General features: G+C 39.1%; 1 protein-coding gene across 1 annotated transcript in view; it reads right to left on the minus strand.

The window, feature by feature from the left end:
• The window catches only part of cbfa2t3 (CBFA2/RUNX1 partner transcriptional co-repressor 3), a 65,487-nt gene extending 60,844 nt beyond the window's left edge, over window positions 1-4,643 (minus strand). The window contains exon 1 of the mRNA XM_084715808.1: window positions 3,747-4,643. Coding sequence (XP_084571934.1) covers window positions 3,747-3,942 — 196 coding nt within the window. The 5' untranslated portion in view covers window positions 3,943-4,643. The remainder of the gene's footprint in view (window positions 1-3,746) is intronic.
• Window positions 4,644-21,423: the final 16,780 nt, after the last annotated feature.

Here is a 21,423-nt window from a genome sequence, read left to right on the forward strand (position 1 = left end):
TATTCCCGAATCTGTGCCAGAGATAAGGTGATGTAATCATTAAAGGTCGAGCGTGTAAGATTTACAGGCATTTATTGGCAGAATATGGCAGAGTTTTATTACCTCTGCCAAGGAGGTTATGTTACAGGAAAAAAAAACTACTGGCTGGTTTTCATGAAACTTGTTGAAACAGTGTAGCAGGGGCCAAGGAAGAACCCATGAAAATTTGGAGCCGATCCAAATCATGGAGGTGATAAACACATTGTTTTTCACTTTTGTTAACATTGCAAGAACATTGTAAGGAGGACTGTGCTTTCTGACTGCCCTTCTGGTTACGACATGTGTCTAATTTCTGGTCAGTCATTCTGGTTGTGATAACAATGTTCATCAGCTGAGATGCTGAGATATGATGAGATGGCAAAACTGCGAGACAAGGTTGTGGGAGAAAACAGTTACACACTGACAATCATAATGCAAAGAATAACATTTTAATATTTTTACCACAGTTTCTATATGACAGTCCTCTTCAAGGTGTTGATTCAATATGCAACCACAACCTGTGCTTTTTCAGGAGATTGAACTCGGTAGAAAACGAGTTCACAGATGAAAAAGATACTGGTATTAGAGCTGAAATGACTAGTCAATTAATTAATTAGTCAGTCAAAATAAAAATAGTTGCCTACTATTTTCATAATTGATTATTCTTTTCAGTCAGTTTTAGAACAGAAGTGTAGAACATTTTCTGCTCCAGCTTCTTAAATGTGAGAATTAGCTGCTTGTCTTTGTCATTTATGGGAGTAAATGTAGAGTCTTTGGCTTTCAGTCTGTTGATTGGACAAAAGAAGCAATTTGAAGATGTCATTTTAAGGGTTAGGGAAATTGTGGTGTGCAGTTTTTGAAATTTTATACACTAAATGATTAATTATGAAAAAAAAATCAGCAGTTTAACCGATAATGTAAGTAATCATTAATTGCAACCCTTACTGGTATGACTAATCCAGTGAAAATGTTTTCAAAGAGCTGGATATTAATTTCTATGATATATCACAAAGTGACATCAGGATAGGGAAAATGACAAAGTTATGTACTTGTGTAGAAGTTATCTCTTTTTGTGAGAGAAAAACTGTAAAGAATAGCCTATTCATTGCTATAGAGGATTAGGATTGGCACAAAATTACGAAGTCTATGATACAGCAGACATGAGCCAAGGCTTTGTTAGGGATTCACTGCACCTTCTCCCTCAAAGTCCCTTGATTTAGTCCTTGCTCCTTTTCTTCCTCTCTCCATCTCTCTCATTGCCTTCCTCCCTCTATCTGGGCCCGCTGTGAGGGTGTGCTAGTGCTGGGTGGCAGTTCCTTATTGTAGAGTGTCTATATGAGTGTGTGTGTATGTGTGAGTGTGTGTGTGTGTGTGTGTGTGTGTCTGTCTGTATGCTGTGTGCGGCTGATAAGACCCAGGGAGAAGAGCCAGCGTGCCGACATATTCTTGCCACCGCGGTTATCGCCCGTCGCAGCTGTGCCTGAGCTCTGCGACATCTGCTCCCTCACAGGAAGCCTATGCTGCAGCTCACAACACCTCACACACACACACACACACGCACGCGCATGAACACACACATTACTACTACTTCTCCATACAGTGTGAGCATATCGCTGGACTATACACCCCCCATACACAAAATACACGTACAGTTACATAAGGTAAACTACTTGAGACAAAGAGCTGTGTTTACACTTCACATTGACACATTTTGATTTCCTGTGTGCGTATTCATATGTGTGAGAGAGACGAATAGGTTGGAGCACCGACACCAGAGTTCTACTGGGTTTTTATCACAGAATTACAGGGGGGGATGCTTATGACTAAGCCTAATTATAGAGGCCTTATCGCTGCGACGTTCACAAAGCTCATTACTGCCAAGAGACGGCAGGCGCTGCAGGTAATTCACTCTGTTGGGTATTAGTCCTTGCTCTGGCTTACAGTTTCTACATATTTAGAGTCTATAAAATTGGGCCTTTAATGTCTGATTCTTAATGCATCTCTTTCTCCTCGAACCCTTGTGCTGATTTAAGTGAAGGTTTTCATTTTTTTTACCTAAAGGCACTACTTCAGTGTTTTCAGCGCTTTAAGAATCAATTACATTTTTCTTCCCTTTTTTTTGGATGTCTTTCAAGTATCCCTCATCTGTCTGGCAAAATGCTTCCTTTAAGTTTCCCCTCTGTCGTAATGCACCCTCACGACCTCCATGCGTATTATTATTATTATTATGAAGCTATTGGAGCTGAGCGACAAAACTCCAGATTCTAGTTCTGTTCCCTGCAGCTGTATGGGGAAGCCCAGAGGAAGACCCCCCACCCACCAACCCAGTGCTCTAGAAACCTCTTTCCCCTTCCTTTCCAGCGCCACAGGACAAATGTGCTCCATTGGGCCTGTTAACACTAATGACTTGTGCTTGACAGCTCATATGAAGACTATACTATGTGACAATAAGAGGATGCTGTTGAGTGAAACTGCACTTTAAATTGGTAGTTTAATGTGGTTGTATGAGGTATTGTCTACAATAGATACTGGTCAATTCGCCCCCAGTGAGAAGGGCACCAGCATGGAAATTAAGTCATAGGGTCAGCGACAAAAGGTATTTTAGCTAAAAAAATAAATAAATATTGATTTAAGTGTATTTAGAATATTTCCACAGCTTAATCTTGCCATCAGAAAGCCTTTATCAACGGGGAACTGCTATTACATAAGCCTGATTGGGCTGCAACTAATGATTATTTTCAGTAACAATTGACAGGTTGATTATTTTCTTTGATTGATCAAACAGTTATTCGATCTATAAAATGTCAGAAAATGGTGAAATATGTTAATTACTGTTTCCCAAGGTGACATCCTCAAATGTCTTGTTCTGTTCCATATTCAGTCATTCAGTAGATAGTTACTGTCATTGAGAAACCAGAAAATATTCACTTTGAGCTGAAGTTTGTAAATTTTTTTATTCTTTTAATTATTAATTATTACTATCTGTTAGTTACGAACAAACTAACAGATAGAGGCAGCGATAGACCAGCACCTCCTATGTTTGGCAAGGTAAAATCACAGATTAAGCCTGTGGAGGTTAGTTGACTTGCAGAGAGTGAAATTTGTCTTGGATAAAATAACATACAGTTAAACTTATATACATGTTTTTAGGTGGACCCTTTTAAAGTGGCTTAAATACCTTCTGTTGCTGACCCTGTCCACAGCAGTACATGGCGTCTATGCTGGTACCCCTCTCTGGTTCTTCAAACCGGGGGCGTGCCGACTGCCGTCTACTGTAGGTAATACTCCAAGTATGGAAAAAGGACCTCATACAACCCCACATTAAATAAACAACTATCCCTTTAATCCTGATTCATGATTCAGTTGGATCTCTAAAGTGAGTTTGCTTTACATAAAAGGCCACATGTAATGCAATAAATGGCTAAATGCACCAGGAAACAAACCTTACATTATTTTACACATGAAAGTAATTTAGATGGTAATGTTTGATGTCATTCTAACCTTGAAACCCCCGCTTCAATCATCAAATAGCACATCTACTAACAAGATGAAGAAACCTCGCATTGCCCTTACAGCATGCGTCGCTAAGTCAACACAAACTGATTATCCGTCAATCACTCCAACTTAATGAGCAGACCTGACAGCTGCGGGACCCTCCATCACTCATCACTGTAACACACTGCCAACAGATTTCATAAAACAGGTCCTGTAAGATGACAAGCTTCTACCTTCACTGCGCCTGTAGTGGCTGCTGCTGGTTGCCAGGGTCGGATCAAGCCTGTGGGCCGTGTGTTTATCCCTCAGCTCCCGGTGGCTGACGAGTGTGACCGTGGGGACACGTGGTGGAGCAAACATTGGAGCCGAGGAAGTCCCGGCTCTCAGGTCAGCCTTCTTCTGGTGCTCCAAATGCACCTCAGCAGACATGTTCGGACCTTCAAATCACCACTGCAAAGATCTCAACTTTCCAGTTTGTTTGGGACGAGAGCGGCTTCGAGGGTAAACTGCTATATACAGGTCCAAGCAGTGTAGCAAAGACAAATACAAGGTGATCAATATTAAAAATCTCTATGAGCTCCAAAATGCTGGAAGCCTTTCCTGCTGGACCTTCTTTCTCCTATGTCCTTGAGGGTTTTTTCCACATAATATTCAGCCAGTTTGCCTTTGAGCCTTCAGCAGCTCACGGTATGACCCACTGAACTGCCATGCAAGGACTCAGCTTAAAACTCCAAACAGAGAAAAACAAGAAACAACCAGAGGTTTGCTTCTTCCTTTTCCTTTCACCTCCTCATCAAAGACTCTTCGTATTATTCCTGGATTCCTCTTTTGTTTTTTCTTTGCTTCATGGCTGCAACTTTGGGTTAGAAAGACGTCTGGTACCCACGACTAAAAGTCTTAAGCTAGAAGTCTCTCTTGCTGTCTCCTTTACTTGGATCATCTTTTGTGTATATCTTCCTTACTTCCTCTCCGTTCATCATGGTTCTCTAGATGTCTCTCCAGCACAGTGTGTGTGAGAGTGTGTGTGTGTGTGTCAGTGGTAGGTCAGCTCGTCTCGTGGCTCTGGCTTAGGGGCTGTGCTCTCATATGAACCCTCCTCCTGCCCTGCCTGCCACTGCAGCTCAAAAGAGAAGTGTGTCTTAGTATGTTACTGTGTGTGTATGTGTGTGTGTGAGCGCAGTGTGTGTGTATGTGTATGTGCATGTGTTGCAGGGCTGCAGTCCCTGGGGAGGCCAAGCAGCAGTGCTGGCTGCGGTGATAGCAGCAGGCAGCAGCAGGCAGTAAGACCTGGGCCTCCGTCTGGGCTTCCTCTGTCAGGAACCAGCTGTGTCTGCGGCCAGCAGCAGCCTCTCCTTCCCTCCTTACATCCTCCGTTCGAAGTAAGCCCATTGCCCTCCTTCCCAGGATCCTTTACTTCTGTGCACCTTGCCACAGTGACACTTTCTGCTGTTCCAAATTTGAAAGTTCACCCTGCTTGTGCATCCATCTGCACATCTTTAGGGTTTATGTGTGTGGAACAAACCTTAGGCCTTAGGCTTTTTCTACCATGCTCTTTAATTCTTGTAATCAGCTCTTCGTCTTTGCTTTCATGCGTCTTTATTTTCTTTCTTTGACATCTGTAGTGTGCAAGATACTTCACAGTAAAGTGAAACAGGAAGTACAGCCACTGTGGTGTTGTGGTTCAATGACAGTGAATGATGATAATAAATGATGTCATCAAGTGGACCAAAACTGAACTTTACATGAATGCCAATAACGGAAACGAAAAGCTCCCTGGACCACCAGTATTTTTTTATAGAACTCCATCATGCAAATGTTTTCTCTGTGCATCTCAATACACCTATATCCCAACAGAACAAACTTAGATAACAATGCTTTTCTATGACTGTGTGCATCAAAGTTGTGAGTTTAGATGAGACGTTTGAATTCCCCTAATTCTGAAAAAAAAAATCCCCATTGCACTTTTCCATTAGTGTTTCTGGCCTGCTGAACAAAATCTAGTATTCACTTTAGCTCTGGTTTGGCCCACCAGCTACAGAGAAAAATTTCTGTGTTGTTAGCTTGTTAGATGATTGACTTTCTTCACCAGCTGCTCTGGCTCTCAGACGTTTTGAGCTGGACAGAGAGCTTGTTGAAGCTTGTTTATTGGAAACAGCTACCTCAGACCTGTGACTGCAACTCACCTATATAAAAATGTAAATAATGAAAAAGTGAAAAAAAAATGTCAGTCACATTTAAGGTGCAGTGTTTAAGAATTACAGGAATCTATTTGCAGAATATGTCAGAAATGGAATATAAATACTTAGAAATGCATTTTCAGCAGTGCATACTCAGCTGAAAATTAGAATGGTTGTGTTGTTATGTTACTGGGTGCTGGGTGTTATGGGAATGGGTGCTCTTCCCCTGAGTCTGCCATGTTACACCGACATGTCTTCTACAGTAGCCCAGAATGGACAAACCAAACTCTAGATATGGCCTTAGGCTCTCTTATGCACTTGAAGGAGGAGGGTGAAGTGAGGTATTTACAGTCTGCAGGCTCATTGCTATATGCCACTAAATTCTACACATTGTTCCTTTAAAACAACGTATTGTATCAGCAAAATCGAAAATGACTCAGTCAAACACAGTCCCCGCTGACCATTTCCCAAGAAGTTCAAACCACAAATTCGTTCCACAGAGTTTGACAGGGACAGCTCAGCAAATTCCCTGTTAACTTCTCATTTCATTCCAGATAAACAGAGGTTTTACCTCGGAAAATCTTTCCAACAGAATGGACAAGAATTAGCCGCTAAGGTAGTTTCTTTAACACGTAGACACATAAATTATACAAAAGGTCTTTACTATCTGTTGTAACATCTTTAAAAAAACATAGAAAGAGGTGCAATACAAAGTAGCTATTTCTATCATGTTTTCTATTCATATACACTTTTCCACCATAAAAGCGAAAACGTATTCTGTAGTGTTGCCTTAACTGTAGAAAAAAAGTTGAGAAAACTCATCATTTCAAGGCAAGTGTCTTCACTAATTTTTTGAGTTTTGAATCAAACTTCAAAGTTTTGCTGACCTGGAAATATAGATGATTCACTTCTTTTCTGTGGATAAACTTGTATATTTGAGTTTTAGAACCCCCTAAAAATGTATTTCCAAAATTGTTCTCACTGAGCTATGAACCTTATTTGTCATTATTTGGGTGCTTGAGCCCTGCGACGAGCTGGCAATAGGCTCCAGCCCCCCGATGACCCGTTAGGATAAGCCGTTATGCAAAATGAACGGATGGATGGTTGCTTGAGAATTATATGGTTCCAATTAAAAATATTAAATTATTTACAGTCATTTCACATCCGATTTAATCAACAATTTTTGAAATACAAATTTTTGGGGTTTCTATTCAAATTTAATTTAAAGAAGAAATGGAAATGATCTCAAAAGATAATAGAAGAATCTATGGAAGCAAGTTGCCTTGTACTGCTGAGTTTTCTCAACTTTTTCATTTATACAGTGTTGTTGTCGGTGTGCTGGTGACCTTTGGGGAAGTTGTGTGGTCAATTTAATCAAAGTTCATTTTATTTCTACTTTTTAGTGTGATTTGACACTTAGACTTTTATTCATTCTCCCCACCACACTATATCATGAAGGCACTAAGCAGCCCCCTCTAAATAAGAGAGGAAAAGCACACAGGGCTACGCCTGTTCTGTGAAAAGACATATGCTGAAACACTGCTGTCTCACATTTAGAATCAAAGGTGCCAAAGTAAACTTCACAAAGCTCAGACAGCTGAACGAGGCTCTCTTGTGAAACTCTAGCAACACTGTAGCCATCACCTCCTCAACCTCTGACCCCCCAGGACTCATTAACCCCTAACCCCAATGGAGTGGCCAGTGTGTATGACAACAATACTTCTGACTGCCTTGCCTACATCACCACATATTTTTGTTGGATCATAAAAGTATGCTGATGAGAGAAGTGAGAGGGGATGTGAGCACACAGATGTGCCAAGTGGTTGGCTGAAACTAACACACATATGGTCATCAGCAGAGAGGAAGTGAGAGAAACTCGTGTTGCTTTCTGTCTTGGGGTGTGGAGGACAGAGTGAGAGAGAGAGAGAGAGAGAGAGAGAGAGAGAGACAAGTGATTTCTTTATAAACCCACAGTGTACACAACTCAGGTACTTTAGGTGCTTTTCCTACCTATAAGATTTCCCACATTTACATATATACATATATATATATATATATATATATATATATATATATATATATATATATATATATATATATGTATATATATACATTAGAAGTGAGGGAGCCAGGGCACATGTGAATACATGGTAGTTTTTAAGTGTCTTTGACAAAACCTTGAATCTTGACGCCATTGAAGACATTCACATTTTATATTAAAAGAAAAGTGCATAGGATTTAGTGGCATCTGGCAGTGACCTTATAGATTGCAAACAACCTGTCTCACTCTCACTTTTCAAGCATGTAGGAGAATCTACAGTGACCACAAAACCACAAGGCCGTATCTAAAGGCAATGTTTGATTTTACCCTTCTGGGATAATATAGAAAGGTGCACAGACACATCATTATCTGTATCTGTATCTGTTCAACCAATAAAATTATCTGTCTCTGTACCTGTATTCAGATGAAAGACCATTTACTAACCTAAGATTCATTGCCAATGCAGTTTATGTGCCTTCAAAGCAACAAGTTGATTTAATATCGGCATATAATTAATTATGAAATATGTTTCCACATCATCATACTATACTACAGAAAAAAAAAATTATATTCTGTACAGAAGATATATAGAAAAATATCCTTTAGTTGAAGGAAATTGCAATGATGTTGCATTTGAGTTCAAAGTTTGCAAATATTTTAAGCTTCCGTCACAATGGTGACAAAAATAGTCAGGAACAGCGGAAAGCCCTCAAATAGCTGCACTCACTGAAGAAGTGTAGCAAATGTAGCCAAACCCACAATGCACAGAACATGTGTGCATTTGATTTTCAGTCACATAGCGTACTTGCTGGATGTTGCATTATATCAGGGATTAATTAAGGTAGATGCTAACTTTCTTACTGAAAAATAATGAGCAGGGGTAGAAGAAATATCAGTTTCAGTTGCGTTATTTGTGCTTGTGCTTTGGACTCGACCAGCATGGAAGAGGACCTGCTCCCTTTGTAAATATAAACTGCTCATTCTAAGGCAACAAAAACATAATGATTCTTATTTTCAGGTGACTGATTATACATAATGAAATATAGTTATAAACAATATAATCAATTTCTGCCATATTCTGCCTATAAATCCCCATAATTACACACTGGACCTTAAAGACAACATAAATCTCAGTGATCACATTTACATTTTATCTAAGATCTGAATTCCCGGAGCAGCTGATTAAATTCTGGCATTCTTTTGGGTCAAGTGGACTAGCACTGTAACAACAGTCATCAGCGAAATGAAAATGAAAACATATTTCACGATGTGAACTGCCATGAGAACATAGCAGGTGGCGGGGCAGGTGGAGGCTGGATGTTGAGGTTTGGAAACATACAAATAGATAAAGGAGCAGATAATGGTTGCAGTCAGAAAAAGGGGTAAAAAATTAAGGTCACACAGGATGGAAAGTTTTAACCTCACTTGATTGGATGATGTGAGCGAAGAGGGATTTGTCTCTGCAGTTTAAAACTGATTAGATAATGGTGGGGAGAGGAAATAAATATGAACGGAAAGAGCAAAGAGGCGTAGCTAAAGCAATTAAAGGGAGCAAAGAATGGTAGAGTGAAAGCAGTAGAAGAGCATATTTTCTCCGGCAACATGCGATTTTATGAGCGTTAGTTAACCTTTACTAAACTTACTTGGGAATCTAGGTTGTGACAATCATGCAACCTGCTATAAACCATGATTATGTAGCAGATAACACTAAACATATAATCTTTATTTTCCCTGGTGAAAAATATTTAAAGGGGATTAAATTGTAGCGTTCTTGAGTACACTTTCAGTCAGACTAATAATCAGTATATTTCTTTGGTTGCAAATAAATTGCACAAAAGCACAATTTTAAGTGTATTTAATGTGCTTTTATGTGCTAAAATGGAACAGTTTCAAGTAGTACACTTGAGAGTACATGTACAAAATTTAACTGTGTATGTACTAATATACATGCTTGTTTAATGAATTTAAAGTTTTGGTAAGCATGCTTAAATGCAATCCTTATTAACTTTATTACTTTATTTCACTTTATTAAAACATACTAATTATAAACTAAACTAACTTATCACTGTAAGTATTTGCAATTTAGTCTAGCTTTTACAAGTACAACAATGTACAATTTACAAGACACCCACAGTAAAGTACATTTCTTGTAAATACACTGAAATGTGACTTTAATTACTGCAGAATTAATATATTCATTTTAGCACACTGCAGTTGTACTTGATGACATCTATTTTTTTAAACTATACTTAAATTAAGGAAAAAAGTATACTTGTAATAATTTTGTATTCTTAAATTATATTTCTAATACACTGAAGTCTACTACTTTTTACCCATGTTATCATATTTATATCAGAATGAAAACCTACATGGCTAAAAGACAAGATATTTTGCTGCATTTTTTCCTATGCACCTCAGCTTACTCTCCTGGTACAAACACACACACACACACACACACACACACACACACACACACACACACACACACACATTTTCCCTGTGTTACCTGTTATAGAAGCCTTTGCTCCTTTGCCCCCCTCCCCTCAGATGTTGGCAGGTATAAAATGAGTTTTTGGGGAGGGAGAGATAATGATTCCCCCATAATCACCAGAGGCCAGCTCTGGTTCTGGCAGGTGCTATCACAGTAGCGACCCAGTGGTGCCTTCTCCCCTGAGATAAGGTCAGGGGGATGACGGGAGGGAGGATGGGTGGAGAGAGGAGCAGGGGAGGAGAGGAGAACAGGGCAGAGGGGGGCAAAACGTGTGTTACAGGCGAGCGGCTAGCCTCGCCTTATCTCCCCCCAGCGGCTGCCGCTACTGGCTCCCAGATGCGGCGGGCCAGAGCAGCCGTGTCAGAGAGATCCCTCTATCAGCGACACACAGGCACCCCTCGCCAAATACAAACCCAGCAGGAGGACACACCAGGACTTCATTACCTCTTTAAAACTCCAATCAGCATGCAGGAGAGAAGCAAAATAATCTGCAACTTTGTTGGTGTATCAGAAATCCAGAGGAAATGCATCAAATCTGTCTTTCTTGTTTTCCAGCCAGGTTATTAATTGTCTCGTTGTCATACCAGCACATTTCCTAACGCTGATGGAACAAGTTTCTCTCCTGCACGAATATAAACACAGTTATTTAAGTGTGCTGGTCAGGGTTTAAACAGGATGCGACTTTTCACCTTGTGCAGCAAAAGTAAAGCATGTGAAAGTCAGTGGCTGGGACGGCTGGCGTCTGGTGGCGAGAAGCAGCCATATGGTGAAGTGTCTTGCCTGCCTGTGAGACACCTGGCCACCACTAACCGGCTGAACTTTTCAACCCTGCAGCCGTCGTTACAGCACTTTGAGCCAACACATACTGCAGCGCTGCTCAACACTTAAAGGTTCTGAAGGATTTTTCTTTTAATACAGCTGAAGTGATCATTATTCTCGCATTCACAGGCTGTAAAAATGTCAGAAATCACAACCACTGAAGGGAATAGTTTCAAACTAGTGCCCTCTATAACAGTGAAGGTGATTTAACAGTGGAAATCTCACAACTGTTTACCTACTATTACCTTAATAAACTTAACATACACACTAAAATACGATTATATGAAGAAAAGATGTTTCTGTTTTAACACATGAAGCTAAAACGCTTCATAATGTTTCTGTTTAGATGGTAAAATATAACGTTGGTGCAGTCACCAGAGCTGGAAGTTACAGTGACTAAATGGAAACTTAACTTAAAGATCAGTTTTAAAATGCTAAAAGTTAGTGTCTGGGCTGCCTTACAATTTTAATTTCACTGAATATGAAAAGGAAAGTTGTGGTAATTTTGTCATGAAAAGTCAGTTCTTCATTTCACACAAAGAACTCGCAGCTGCAGCTGCTCTTGTTAGAGCTACTTTGTTCCCATATTGGCACAAAGACAATATGTGAAACTGCTTCCAGTGAATTTATTGAGTTTTAAGTGTAAGTGGGGAAAGAACTGAATTCAATACTAACCTTCATCATGGTTCACAGTGTTTTCATTATTGTGAAAACAAGCAACCAAGACTTATCTTATCAGCAAGCTTTCATCATGTTTTCTCCAGACCATGAAAAAGAAGGGTCTCCAACAATGCATGCAAGTCTGCTCATGTTTCTATAGAAACTTAATTTAATGAGTCGATTTAACTCTGTAATGTACATTTTTAAGGAAGTGGTCTGAAAATACATAGCATTAAGTTTAATTAAAGGAAAAATATGTCATAAGAGATGAAGAAAGTTCAAATACTGGCTTCTCGTTTGCTGAAGTGTTTGTTTAAAAAGAAATAACTAGCAATCTTTAAGAAAGAGTACAAGTTTATGACTGTGACATTGAGCAATGTGTTAGTGGAGTCTGGTGGTCACTGGAATCAAACTGTGTATTTTCACCGCAGTAGGTTTTTGTTTTCAGGATAACAGTTTTCACTTAACATCGACAGACAACTGACAAGACTTATAAACAGAAACTTACAGTGTCGGATTTGTCGTCACTTGTCACTGTCAAAGTATAATGTTGTGCTCGTCTTGCACTCCAGTTCAGTGTTTGTGCAGCCAGCAAGCGACCTGCCTGAGCTTCAGTTTGTGGAGGAGGGTGCAGGGGGAAACAACTTGCTTCAACTATAGATATGGCTGCAATTCCCTATTTGGACTGCAGTACCCATTTTTGAATACCTGGAACTCACATACATCTTTTTTTTTAACTTGAATAAATAAAACTTGTAGATTTACTTTAAGATAATGAGAGGGGATTATTTGATTATATTCCTTTTCTGAGTTTTTACAGTGAAAATTCTCTAGTTTGTTTATAAGTTTCAACAACAGTTCATGGGAGACTTCAACATTAATATGGATGTGACTGGATTTGTTTCCATTTGCCCACAGTGAGACAGGATGAATGAAAGCACTCTGGGGTAATGTCTCTTCCAAAGGGAGTAACCGCAACAAATTTGGACCCACATAAAGAAGAAAAAGCACTGGCAACCTGCTTCTATCACTACCAGACAAATAAGTCATTGGAGGCTTGTTCACCTTCTCTCTCTCTGGTGTTTTTTAGAATACACACCTGTTTGGCACAGACAGTGTCAGAAAAACCTCCAGATCTTAACAGAACTCTATAAGTTAAACCGTCCCCATCTGTCACAGTCAAGCTCCACACAGATGCACATTGAGCGCCTCCTCTCTCTTATCCTTCGTACAGCAGACTTGGCGCTCGTTCAAGAACTGTCAAAGCACACCTGCTAAATTAAGCCCGTTCTCATACTCGCACAGACACAGACACAAGTTCAGGAATACACAGTGTATACACACATGCACAAACAGACACACATAGCCATGCATGCACACATGCACGCAGATGCTGATATGTGCTCAGGGTGATATTAAACTTATATGTACAGATAGGGTTACTGGTGGTATTGTATATTTTGCATGTGCGTGTATTTAAAGCTCAATAAATCCCTAAAAATATGTTCATTCATTTTTCAAAAGCATACTGGTGAAAAAGACATTAAAATTTGCAAATAACAGTCCTATATTATTTCTATTAAGTTAAAAAAAGAATGTATTAGCAGCAATAATTTGTATATGCAGTGTATAAATTGATGCACTGGTAGATCATCTGACAAAGACAAGAGTAATGTTACACTTTCATCACAAACAGGCCCAGATGGAATCAGAATCTGAATTGCTTTTTTTTTCTTGTGGTGTGAAAGACTATATTTATTTAAGATGACAAAAAACAAAAATAAGCAATACATTAAAACAACCTAAAATTACCTCAAGTAGGGCAGAAAGACACGATTTGTGGATATTAGCAGAGCTTTTAAATGTTGTTTTCCATCAACAACAGTTCAAAACAAAATGTGACCATTTGTTGGAAAAGTCAACCTGCATAAAATGTAGGACACGTGGCTCCTAATATGCAACGTTCATTGTGGAGCAGGTAGAGCAAAAATTAATTTGCAAAACCATTAACCATTAGCCATTAATCACTCAGCAGCAAGCAATTACCAACTTCAAAACACAACAGTCAAATAAATTAATCAATAAATGTGAATGTTCCTTATTAAAACTCAGAACATTATTACATTCTGAGTTTTACAAGCAGCATCTTTATGTTTGGAACTGCAAACAATGTTTGAAACTGTTAATCTGTATGTGTTTTCAGATTTTCTTTATAAAGCCAGACCGATGATCAGTTGGCTGGTATCATCAGTCCGACATTGGCCTATCAAAGCTATATTGGTCTAAATTAGTAACAGCATATACTATACTGTCCGATATGCAGCAATTTGATTATTTATTTATTTATTTATTTTTGACAGAATATAATGCAGATTATTTTTATTTGGGGAGAATTCTGTTGTTTTATTTGCAGCGTTTTATGTATATTTCATATTTTCATACTTTATATTTTTCTTAATTCAAAATTAATACATAGATATTTTGTTCTATTTTCTTTTGAACTATTAAAAAATACCAGGGAAAGAAGGACATTTATGATATTATTATTGTTATTAGCACTGGCCCCAAAAATCCAGTATCGGCTTTCTTTCAGCGTTATGAATGCTTCTTTCTTTCATGCCCCACTGGAAAAAGAAACCTGATGACAAACTGATTACATCAGAAATGAAATGAGAAATGCAATATGTGACATCGAAGCTGATGTATTAACATGATAAGATCATATATGACAGGTTCTGTCAAATATGACCCCATAATCTTAGTGCCCTAAACTCACACATGTGATCATGTGATGTCCACCTCTCTTGACCCCCCTAAAACCAGCCTCTCCCCTCTCTTGTGGCTCGTGGCATGCACAGCCGCTGAGCTGCTCTAAATAGGTGCCACTGTGAATTGGAGACAGATGGAAACGAAGGTTCCCCACAGAGTGGTTCCCCTGCAGCTGTGCTGTGTACCCGGTGCCAGGGAGTGATGACAGCTCAGCAAGGGGGCACCCAGAGACATAGAAGACAGCGCCATCTCCGTCTCACTCTCTCCCTCGCGCACACATACACACAAACACACTTGCAGGCTGGGCAAAGGTGCAAAGAGAAGGGGTGTTAGCTCCAATAGCAGCCTCCAGGAATGTGAAAGTAGAAATTTAAGTGAGGAGACAAGCGATAGACTGCTATAAGACAACACATTTCCACTGCTGTATGGCAACCAAACACAGACACACTATTACATGCCTAAAGAGTCATACATTAAACATTAGCACACTGTCCTCCAGCAAATAATAATTAAATGGGATATGAAGGGAGGTGTACAGTGATGGCCACTGCAGGAGTATTCCCGTGACTATATAGCACTAATATAGTATTATAAATTAGTAAAAGTTTCCAACAATAAATGCTCAGGCTTATATGGTTGCTAAAACTCTCCATCTCACTTGAAAGCAATATTTGGTGTTTTTTGGAAATATGCTTACTTGCTCATATTTAGATAAAACTATTGATACCATTGCCTTAACAGACAGTTACTGCCCTGTTATGCGAGAATTTGTATGTTTGGTAATGTTTTCTACTTGATGACCCTACAGATTTGGACTGCAATTCACTTTTTCAACAATTAAAAGTTAGTCCAAAATATATTCTTGTTAGCTTCTTAGCAACATCATTTTAGGTCTCCTCACCTCTGAAATGATGTCCTGAGACTAGTAAGCTAGCGTCTTCTCCTAGCAAGCTGAAGACCATAGTTGGTGGTGTGTGTGACATGGTGCTGCAAAGCATTATGCACTTCTTGTGGGAGACCGTACCTGCTCAACCCAAGTTACATAGTGCAAGAACTACAAAATGTTTCTTAAAGCGTTTTTTAAAGGTAAAATAGTTGCTCAGCCAGTTAGCTTAGCATAAAGACTAGAGACAGGGGGGAAATAGCTAATCTCAGTCTCTGTTGCAACCTAGAAATATTTGAACTTTAGAAATCTCATAGAAATTCTGTGTGTTATACAAGGATACTCTAATTTCATTTTTGTACATTATTTAACCACTCCTTTCGGTCCATTTTGGTATTTTCATTTCTATTGTTGCTTATACAGAAAAAAAAGAGTGTATTGTTGTTTTGAGCAACACTGCACAACATCAGCACATCTGTTTTACAGCTGTGATGTAGTCACCCTTGTCAAGTCTGTGTTGTGCATTTGTATGTACACGAGTACTGTGGGCTGCTGCCTGGGAAAAGAAAAGACACACACACAAAGAGTGTCCTTGGGTCCAAGATACTGTCACATTTCAGGTATAGCCAGTATTAACAACAATTGAAACTCCACTATGACACTCCATTGGACATACATATATAGTAATATATATTATATTAAGTCATCATAGCTAAATATGAGACTAAATTTCTTGTTTAGGTGGAAGTTTGAGGCAGTTTCATACAAAACTGAGAATATATTTACCAATCAAATGAGCTGTAAAATATGGTGAAGTCAACATTGTCAGACCTGTGAGACAGAACCAAGCATTTTGACCATGGTGTGTGTGTGTGTGTGTGTGTGTGTGTGTGTGTGTGTGTGTGCGTGTGTGTGTGTGTGTGTGTAAAAGACAGTCTGAGAGAGAGAGCAAAAGAGAGCGAGGCCTTCAGAATTTACCTGCAGCTAATTAGCCTTGTCTAGCTGTCTGACATATTGTGTTCAGGGTCATGTATATTTCATGAGAGGAGGCTTCTTGTAAAGGTCATTGTGGAATTTTCAAATGAAGAGACACCTGCTTTATTCATTACATATAATTGTATGAATTATCAAGTCTTTGCCTAAGTTTCAACTCTCTCTGGGGAGAAAATGCAACAGTGGATGGTTCAGAGCCATCCACTCTATTGAACACAATCATTCTTAGCAATTACAGTGTACTGAAGATGTTCTAACTTTGTTGGAATCAAAAATCAAGATTGTCTCTTATAATAACTGCTGCTGCTATAACATTGAATTACTTTGTGTGTGTGTGTGTGTGTGTGTGTGTGTGTGTGTGTGTTTGTGTGTGTGTGTGTGTGTGTGTGTGTGTGTGTGTGTGTGTGTGTGTGAACGTGCTCACATGTGTGTCACTTTGTGCTGAGAGAGAGAAACAGGGGGAGAATGGGGTGAGATGTTGAAAGTGTCAGGGTGCTCCTGCTCATTAGAGCTGTATTTTACACATAGAGGGGAGTCCAGGGAGTACTTCTGTTTGATCTGCTTTGCATAAACCAATCCAATCTAACCCAGCTTGTGAGGAAAAATCAATTAAATTCTCCGTAATTGGACTGACAGTGCACTCCAAAGTAGAACAGCAATCAATATTAAAGATGAAAAATGAAGCCAAAGGCCATCTCACTCCATTGATTTGCACTGAGAGGAGGAGGGATCTAGATATTATTGCCACATAGGAATATGAGCTATTGAGCTCCATAATGTTGTTATTGTTTCAGTATTGAAATGGATAGGCTGGAAGTGAGCATGGGCTGACAGCGCCAATTAAGGTTCACTGATCTGTAAACAGACCTGGGTCAAACAGTATTTGCAAATACTTTCTATGCTTTGTTTATTCTTCTTGAGAACCATATGGTTGGGGTAGCGGGACAAAATACAGATACACGTTTTTGACATTCAAATCTGCAGTGTTTGCAAGTTACATGGGAAATGTCATAAATTATTAACTATTCAAATGAATAATATGGAGCATTTTCACATTATTCTAAAAACAACTCTTTATATTTTTGTTGAGTTGTGAACTCACATTAGCCTACACAGTGTGCTTCCAATCATATCCAAACCCAAAGTAGCCAGTGAATGAGTCTAAACATCACGTGCAGTCACTTTGTTTTTTTTTTGTACAGTCATTTATAGTCTTAGCACCACCATGAGGTTCACATTTGTGTTTTAAGTGGAGATCTCTCAACAACTAATGCATGGATTGACATGAAATTTAATTCAGACATTCCTGTTTTTCTCCATAATTAATTGTAATCACTTTGGTAATTTGTTGAGTGCTTTGCTTTCTAACCAAATGCCTGCAAAACTGAGGTACACTTTGTGTTTTGTGCTATTTAGCAAATGTTAGCATACCAACATGTTTGCTGAAGTGCTGTGTGTGTGTGTGTGTGGGTTCAAGCACATGGTTAAGTTGTGGCTCAATTTAAAAGTTATGTAATTGATCCTACACTAAGTTCATTAGTCGACTATAACCAGTGTTGGGCAAGTTATTCAAATATTACTCCTTTAAAAAGTACTAATATTACTTTAATGATTACTTGGTATCAAAAGTATTTACTTTACTATATTTCTAATGCTCATTGTATTACTATTTTACTTTTGCCCCTTGTTGGTGGTCTAGCTGCTGATCCAGTGAACTCTAAACACCCTGAAAGCTTTTGTTGTCATCTGTCCAGATGTTGGCAGCAGTGGAAACAAAGTCTACCTCTCTGAGTATGTCCCTCAACTTAGATTCCTTTACTGCATATTCTCTCTTGAGGAGAAACACAAACTCAAAGTAATGACAATATTTTCACCTGCAAAAAGCATACCCATCTCTCTTCCTTATCCTCCATCCAGCTGAGGTGATCTGCCCTGACCTGCTGCACGAATACGTCATCATAAGATAGCCAGGTAGGTCAAACAGTAACTCAGTAACTCAGAGATAGATGGATTAGTAACTGTAATATAATTAGAGGTGCCCCTGTGGCTCAGTTGTGTGTGCCCCATGTGCCGAGGCCATCAGCCCTCTGCAGCAGCCGCCCGTTTGACTCCCACCTGCAGCCAATTTGCTGCATGTCACCCCCCCCCCCCCTCTCTCTATCCCCTTTCCTGTCATACCGTCAGCTTCCCCTATCAAATAAAGGTAAAAATGCCCCAAAATAATCTTTTAAAACAAACAAACAAACAAACACCCTGTAATATAATTACTGTTTTGGAAATTGTAATCCCTTACACTACTTGTTACTGGGTAAAACAAATAATATTACAATAATATATCACTGAGTAATTAATTACTGCCCAACACCGACTGTGGCTGACATACAATCAAATATTTGACCAACTTTATTCATGATTTCATTATGCTGAAAATATTGTAATAGTGTGGCATTAACCACTGTAGGTGAATGAACAAAGGATGTTTGTGTTTTGAATGATTTCATTTATTTGTTCGTGAAGCTGCATTAAAACCATCCATTCTGAGGACACACTGCAGTGCACGCTGAGGTCAAGCTCATTTAATAGGCTAGGCCATGAAAATGTAGCTAAGCTTTCATTTCCTGCAGACATTGTAGATGCAATGCAAGGCGGTCAAGTTGAACAGGCTGGATTTGTAATGTTTCTTTGCAAATACTTCCTAAATGAAAAAACTAAACAATAATAGAGCGTAAATGATGACTGAAAGGATGTTTTGCTGCTTTAATCTTTACTAGTTAATATTGACTAAACATAGACTGTAGAAAAATGATTAATTTACTGTGCTGCTTAAAGGGTACCAGCAGCTACTGGCAACTTACTGCATAAGGTTAAATGTTTTCTTGCATGTTTCTCAATGCATGAGTTGATGTCATGAAGCAATCAACACAACTTTAGTGTCAATGTGACAACTTTGACCTTCAAGCAGTTAAAAAATGTAGGCTTATATGAATTTCAATCAGATTATGCAGACTGTAAATATTCTATTTCTTCATTTGGAGGAAAGAAGTGGCATCATTCCAGTGCACTCCAGCAGAACTACACCTATGGTACAGTAATACCTGCTGAAGCTTTGCCATTGTGGGTTATGTTAGCATGTTAGCATTCAATAGCATTTAGCTGAAAGTGCTTCTGTTCCTAAGTAGTCAATGACATGGCCGTAGATCTTCAGTCTGGTGCTCTTTTCAATCCATCTCTATCAAAAGGGCCTCCAAATCCAGTTTGGTTTTATTTAAAAAAGAAATGCAGGGTTACTGGAGTGTAATTGCTGAATTTTAGAGTGTAACACCCTGTATTTGTCACACCAAATATAATCACATTATTGTTAGATGTTACTCAGTAAGGTCCCACTTACCTGTGACTGACAGTTGCCTCATAAAAACACTGATTAGTCAAAAATTGTTATTATTTGCTAATAATGTTTAATCTGTGCCTGTCAGAATTCATAGTTCTTCAAGTAACGGCAAGATAAAATGTCAGGCCACATGAATGCTGCGTGTATGTATGTGTGTGTCAGTCTGTTAAACATCCGGTTCAGTCCTCAACTGCTTTTTGTTTACTTTCAATCTCACTGTTTTCATCCTTGTCTCTTCTCACCACTGCTCTACAACAGGACTGTTGTGTTGCTCATGTCATCCACACGTTGGCTTCAAAAGCTGGCAGATGGATAGACAGACAGATGTGTACTAATCAGCAGACAGATGGATTGACCAACCATCAAAAGACAGGCAGATGTTCAGATAGTTAGAGAGTGAGATTAAAATACACGTTTGGGTCATGGCGGACCCAAAACATAAAACATAAACATATCCTGTAATATCCCAGAGGGTACACAACATGATGTTTATCACTCCGGGCTTATAGGGTGCAAATATACAATACTGCAGTCTCACTTTGTTTCAGGAAGTTTTGACAAATGTCTTGCAAATTTGTTGATGTACAAAAAATGAGAGACTGCAAAATGTTAATGAGGATCAGTATTAAGTCACATATGGAGTTAAGTTTGTGGCTTTTATTATACATCTGAATCTCGTCACCTAAGTTTATCAGCAGACTCATGAAATTACACAGTATTTAACCTTCCTCTCCTTTTTGGATTATTTCCCTCTCATGCTCCATGCTTGTATGTCACATCGTACTATTTACTAGTTGTTAAACATCAAGAAGAAAAAATAAATCTTGACAAAGAAGACAGGTTTTCTCTAATATGAATCTGTAGGAGGCAGATGGCAAACGATGAGGATACTCGAGTAATGAGAACCTTTTTTGTCAAAACTGTGATGGCCAATAAATAATAACCCTCATCCCTGAAGTATTTTGGTTTATTGTCTGAATGTGTTTACATGTCAGTTGTAATTAACTGAAACCAACACTGAGCTGTGAGTTGTCAGCAGGTGGATGGTGACGCAAAAGGGTGTTTGGCAGATTCTACTACTCGGCTAAGGTAAGGCATTCTTTTTTTCATGTCGGCAGCCAATGGCTCACTATATGTTGCTAGTAAGTAAGTAGCTTTCATAGCTGCAAGGCTTAGCATTAATCAATTCTGCTCGACTCAACAATAAATCATTTCTCAATGACTCAACTATAAATCATTTCTCAATTTCTTCGTGTTTTGTGAGAAAAGATGTAAGTTGATGCAGATTCAGTCCAGCTTGAGTAAACTGAGTTGAAGATGCATCTGTAACTACTGTGACGCATAGTACTATAGTATGTTTGTTTCCACTTCATGCACATAAGAATGAGTAAATTTTAGTTTTCTAATGACTGCGATTCTAATGGATGTTTCTTTGGGTCTGTCGTGACATTCATGGACATTAGTGCTCAGAGAGGGGTGCACCCTCCATTGTCAACAGCCTTACATCCCCACAACCACAACCCACTCCTTCCACCTCTCACTGTCCTCTCCTGCCTGTCAGCTTATCAGGACCCTGGCAGACACTCTGATCAGGGTTGCTAAGCGCTGCTCGTATGTTTGTTTGCTCCTTATCCCACCTCGTGGCATGGCACGCGGCACAGTGCGCCTCGAGCCCCTCAGTGTACCCTG

This window comes from Lutjanus erythropterus, chromosome 1 (assembly GCF_056507025.1).
Source record: "Lutjanus erythropterus isolate fLutEry1 chromosome 1, fLutEry1.hap2, whole genome shotgun sequence".
Lineage (NCBI taxonomy): Eukaryota > Metazoa > Chordata > Actinopteri > Lutjaniformes > Lutjanidae > Lutjanus > Lutjanus erythropterus.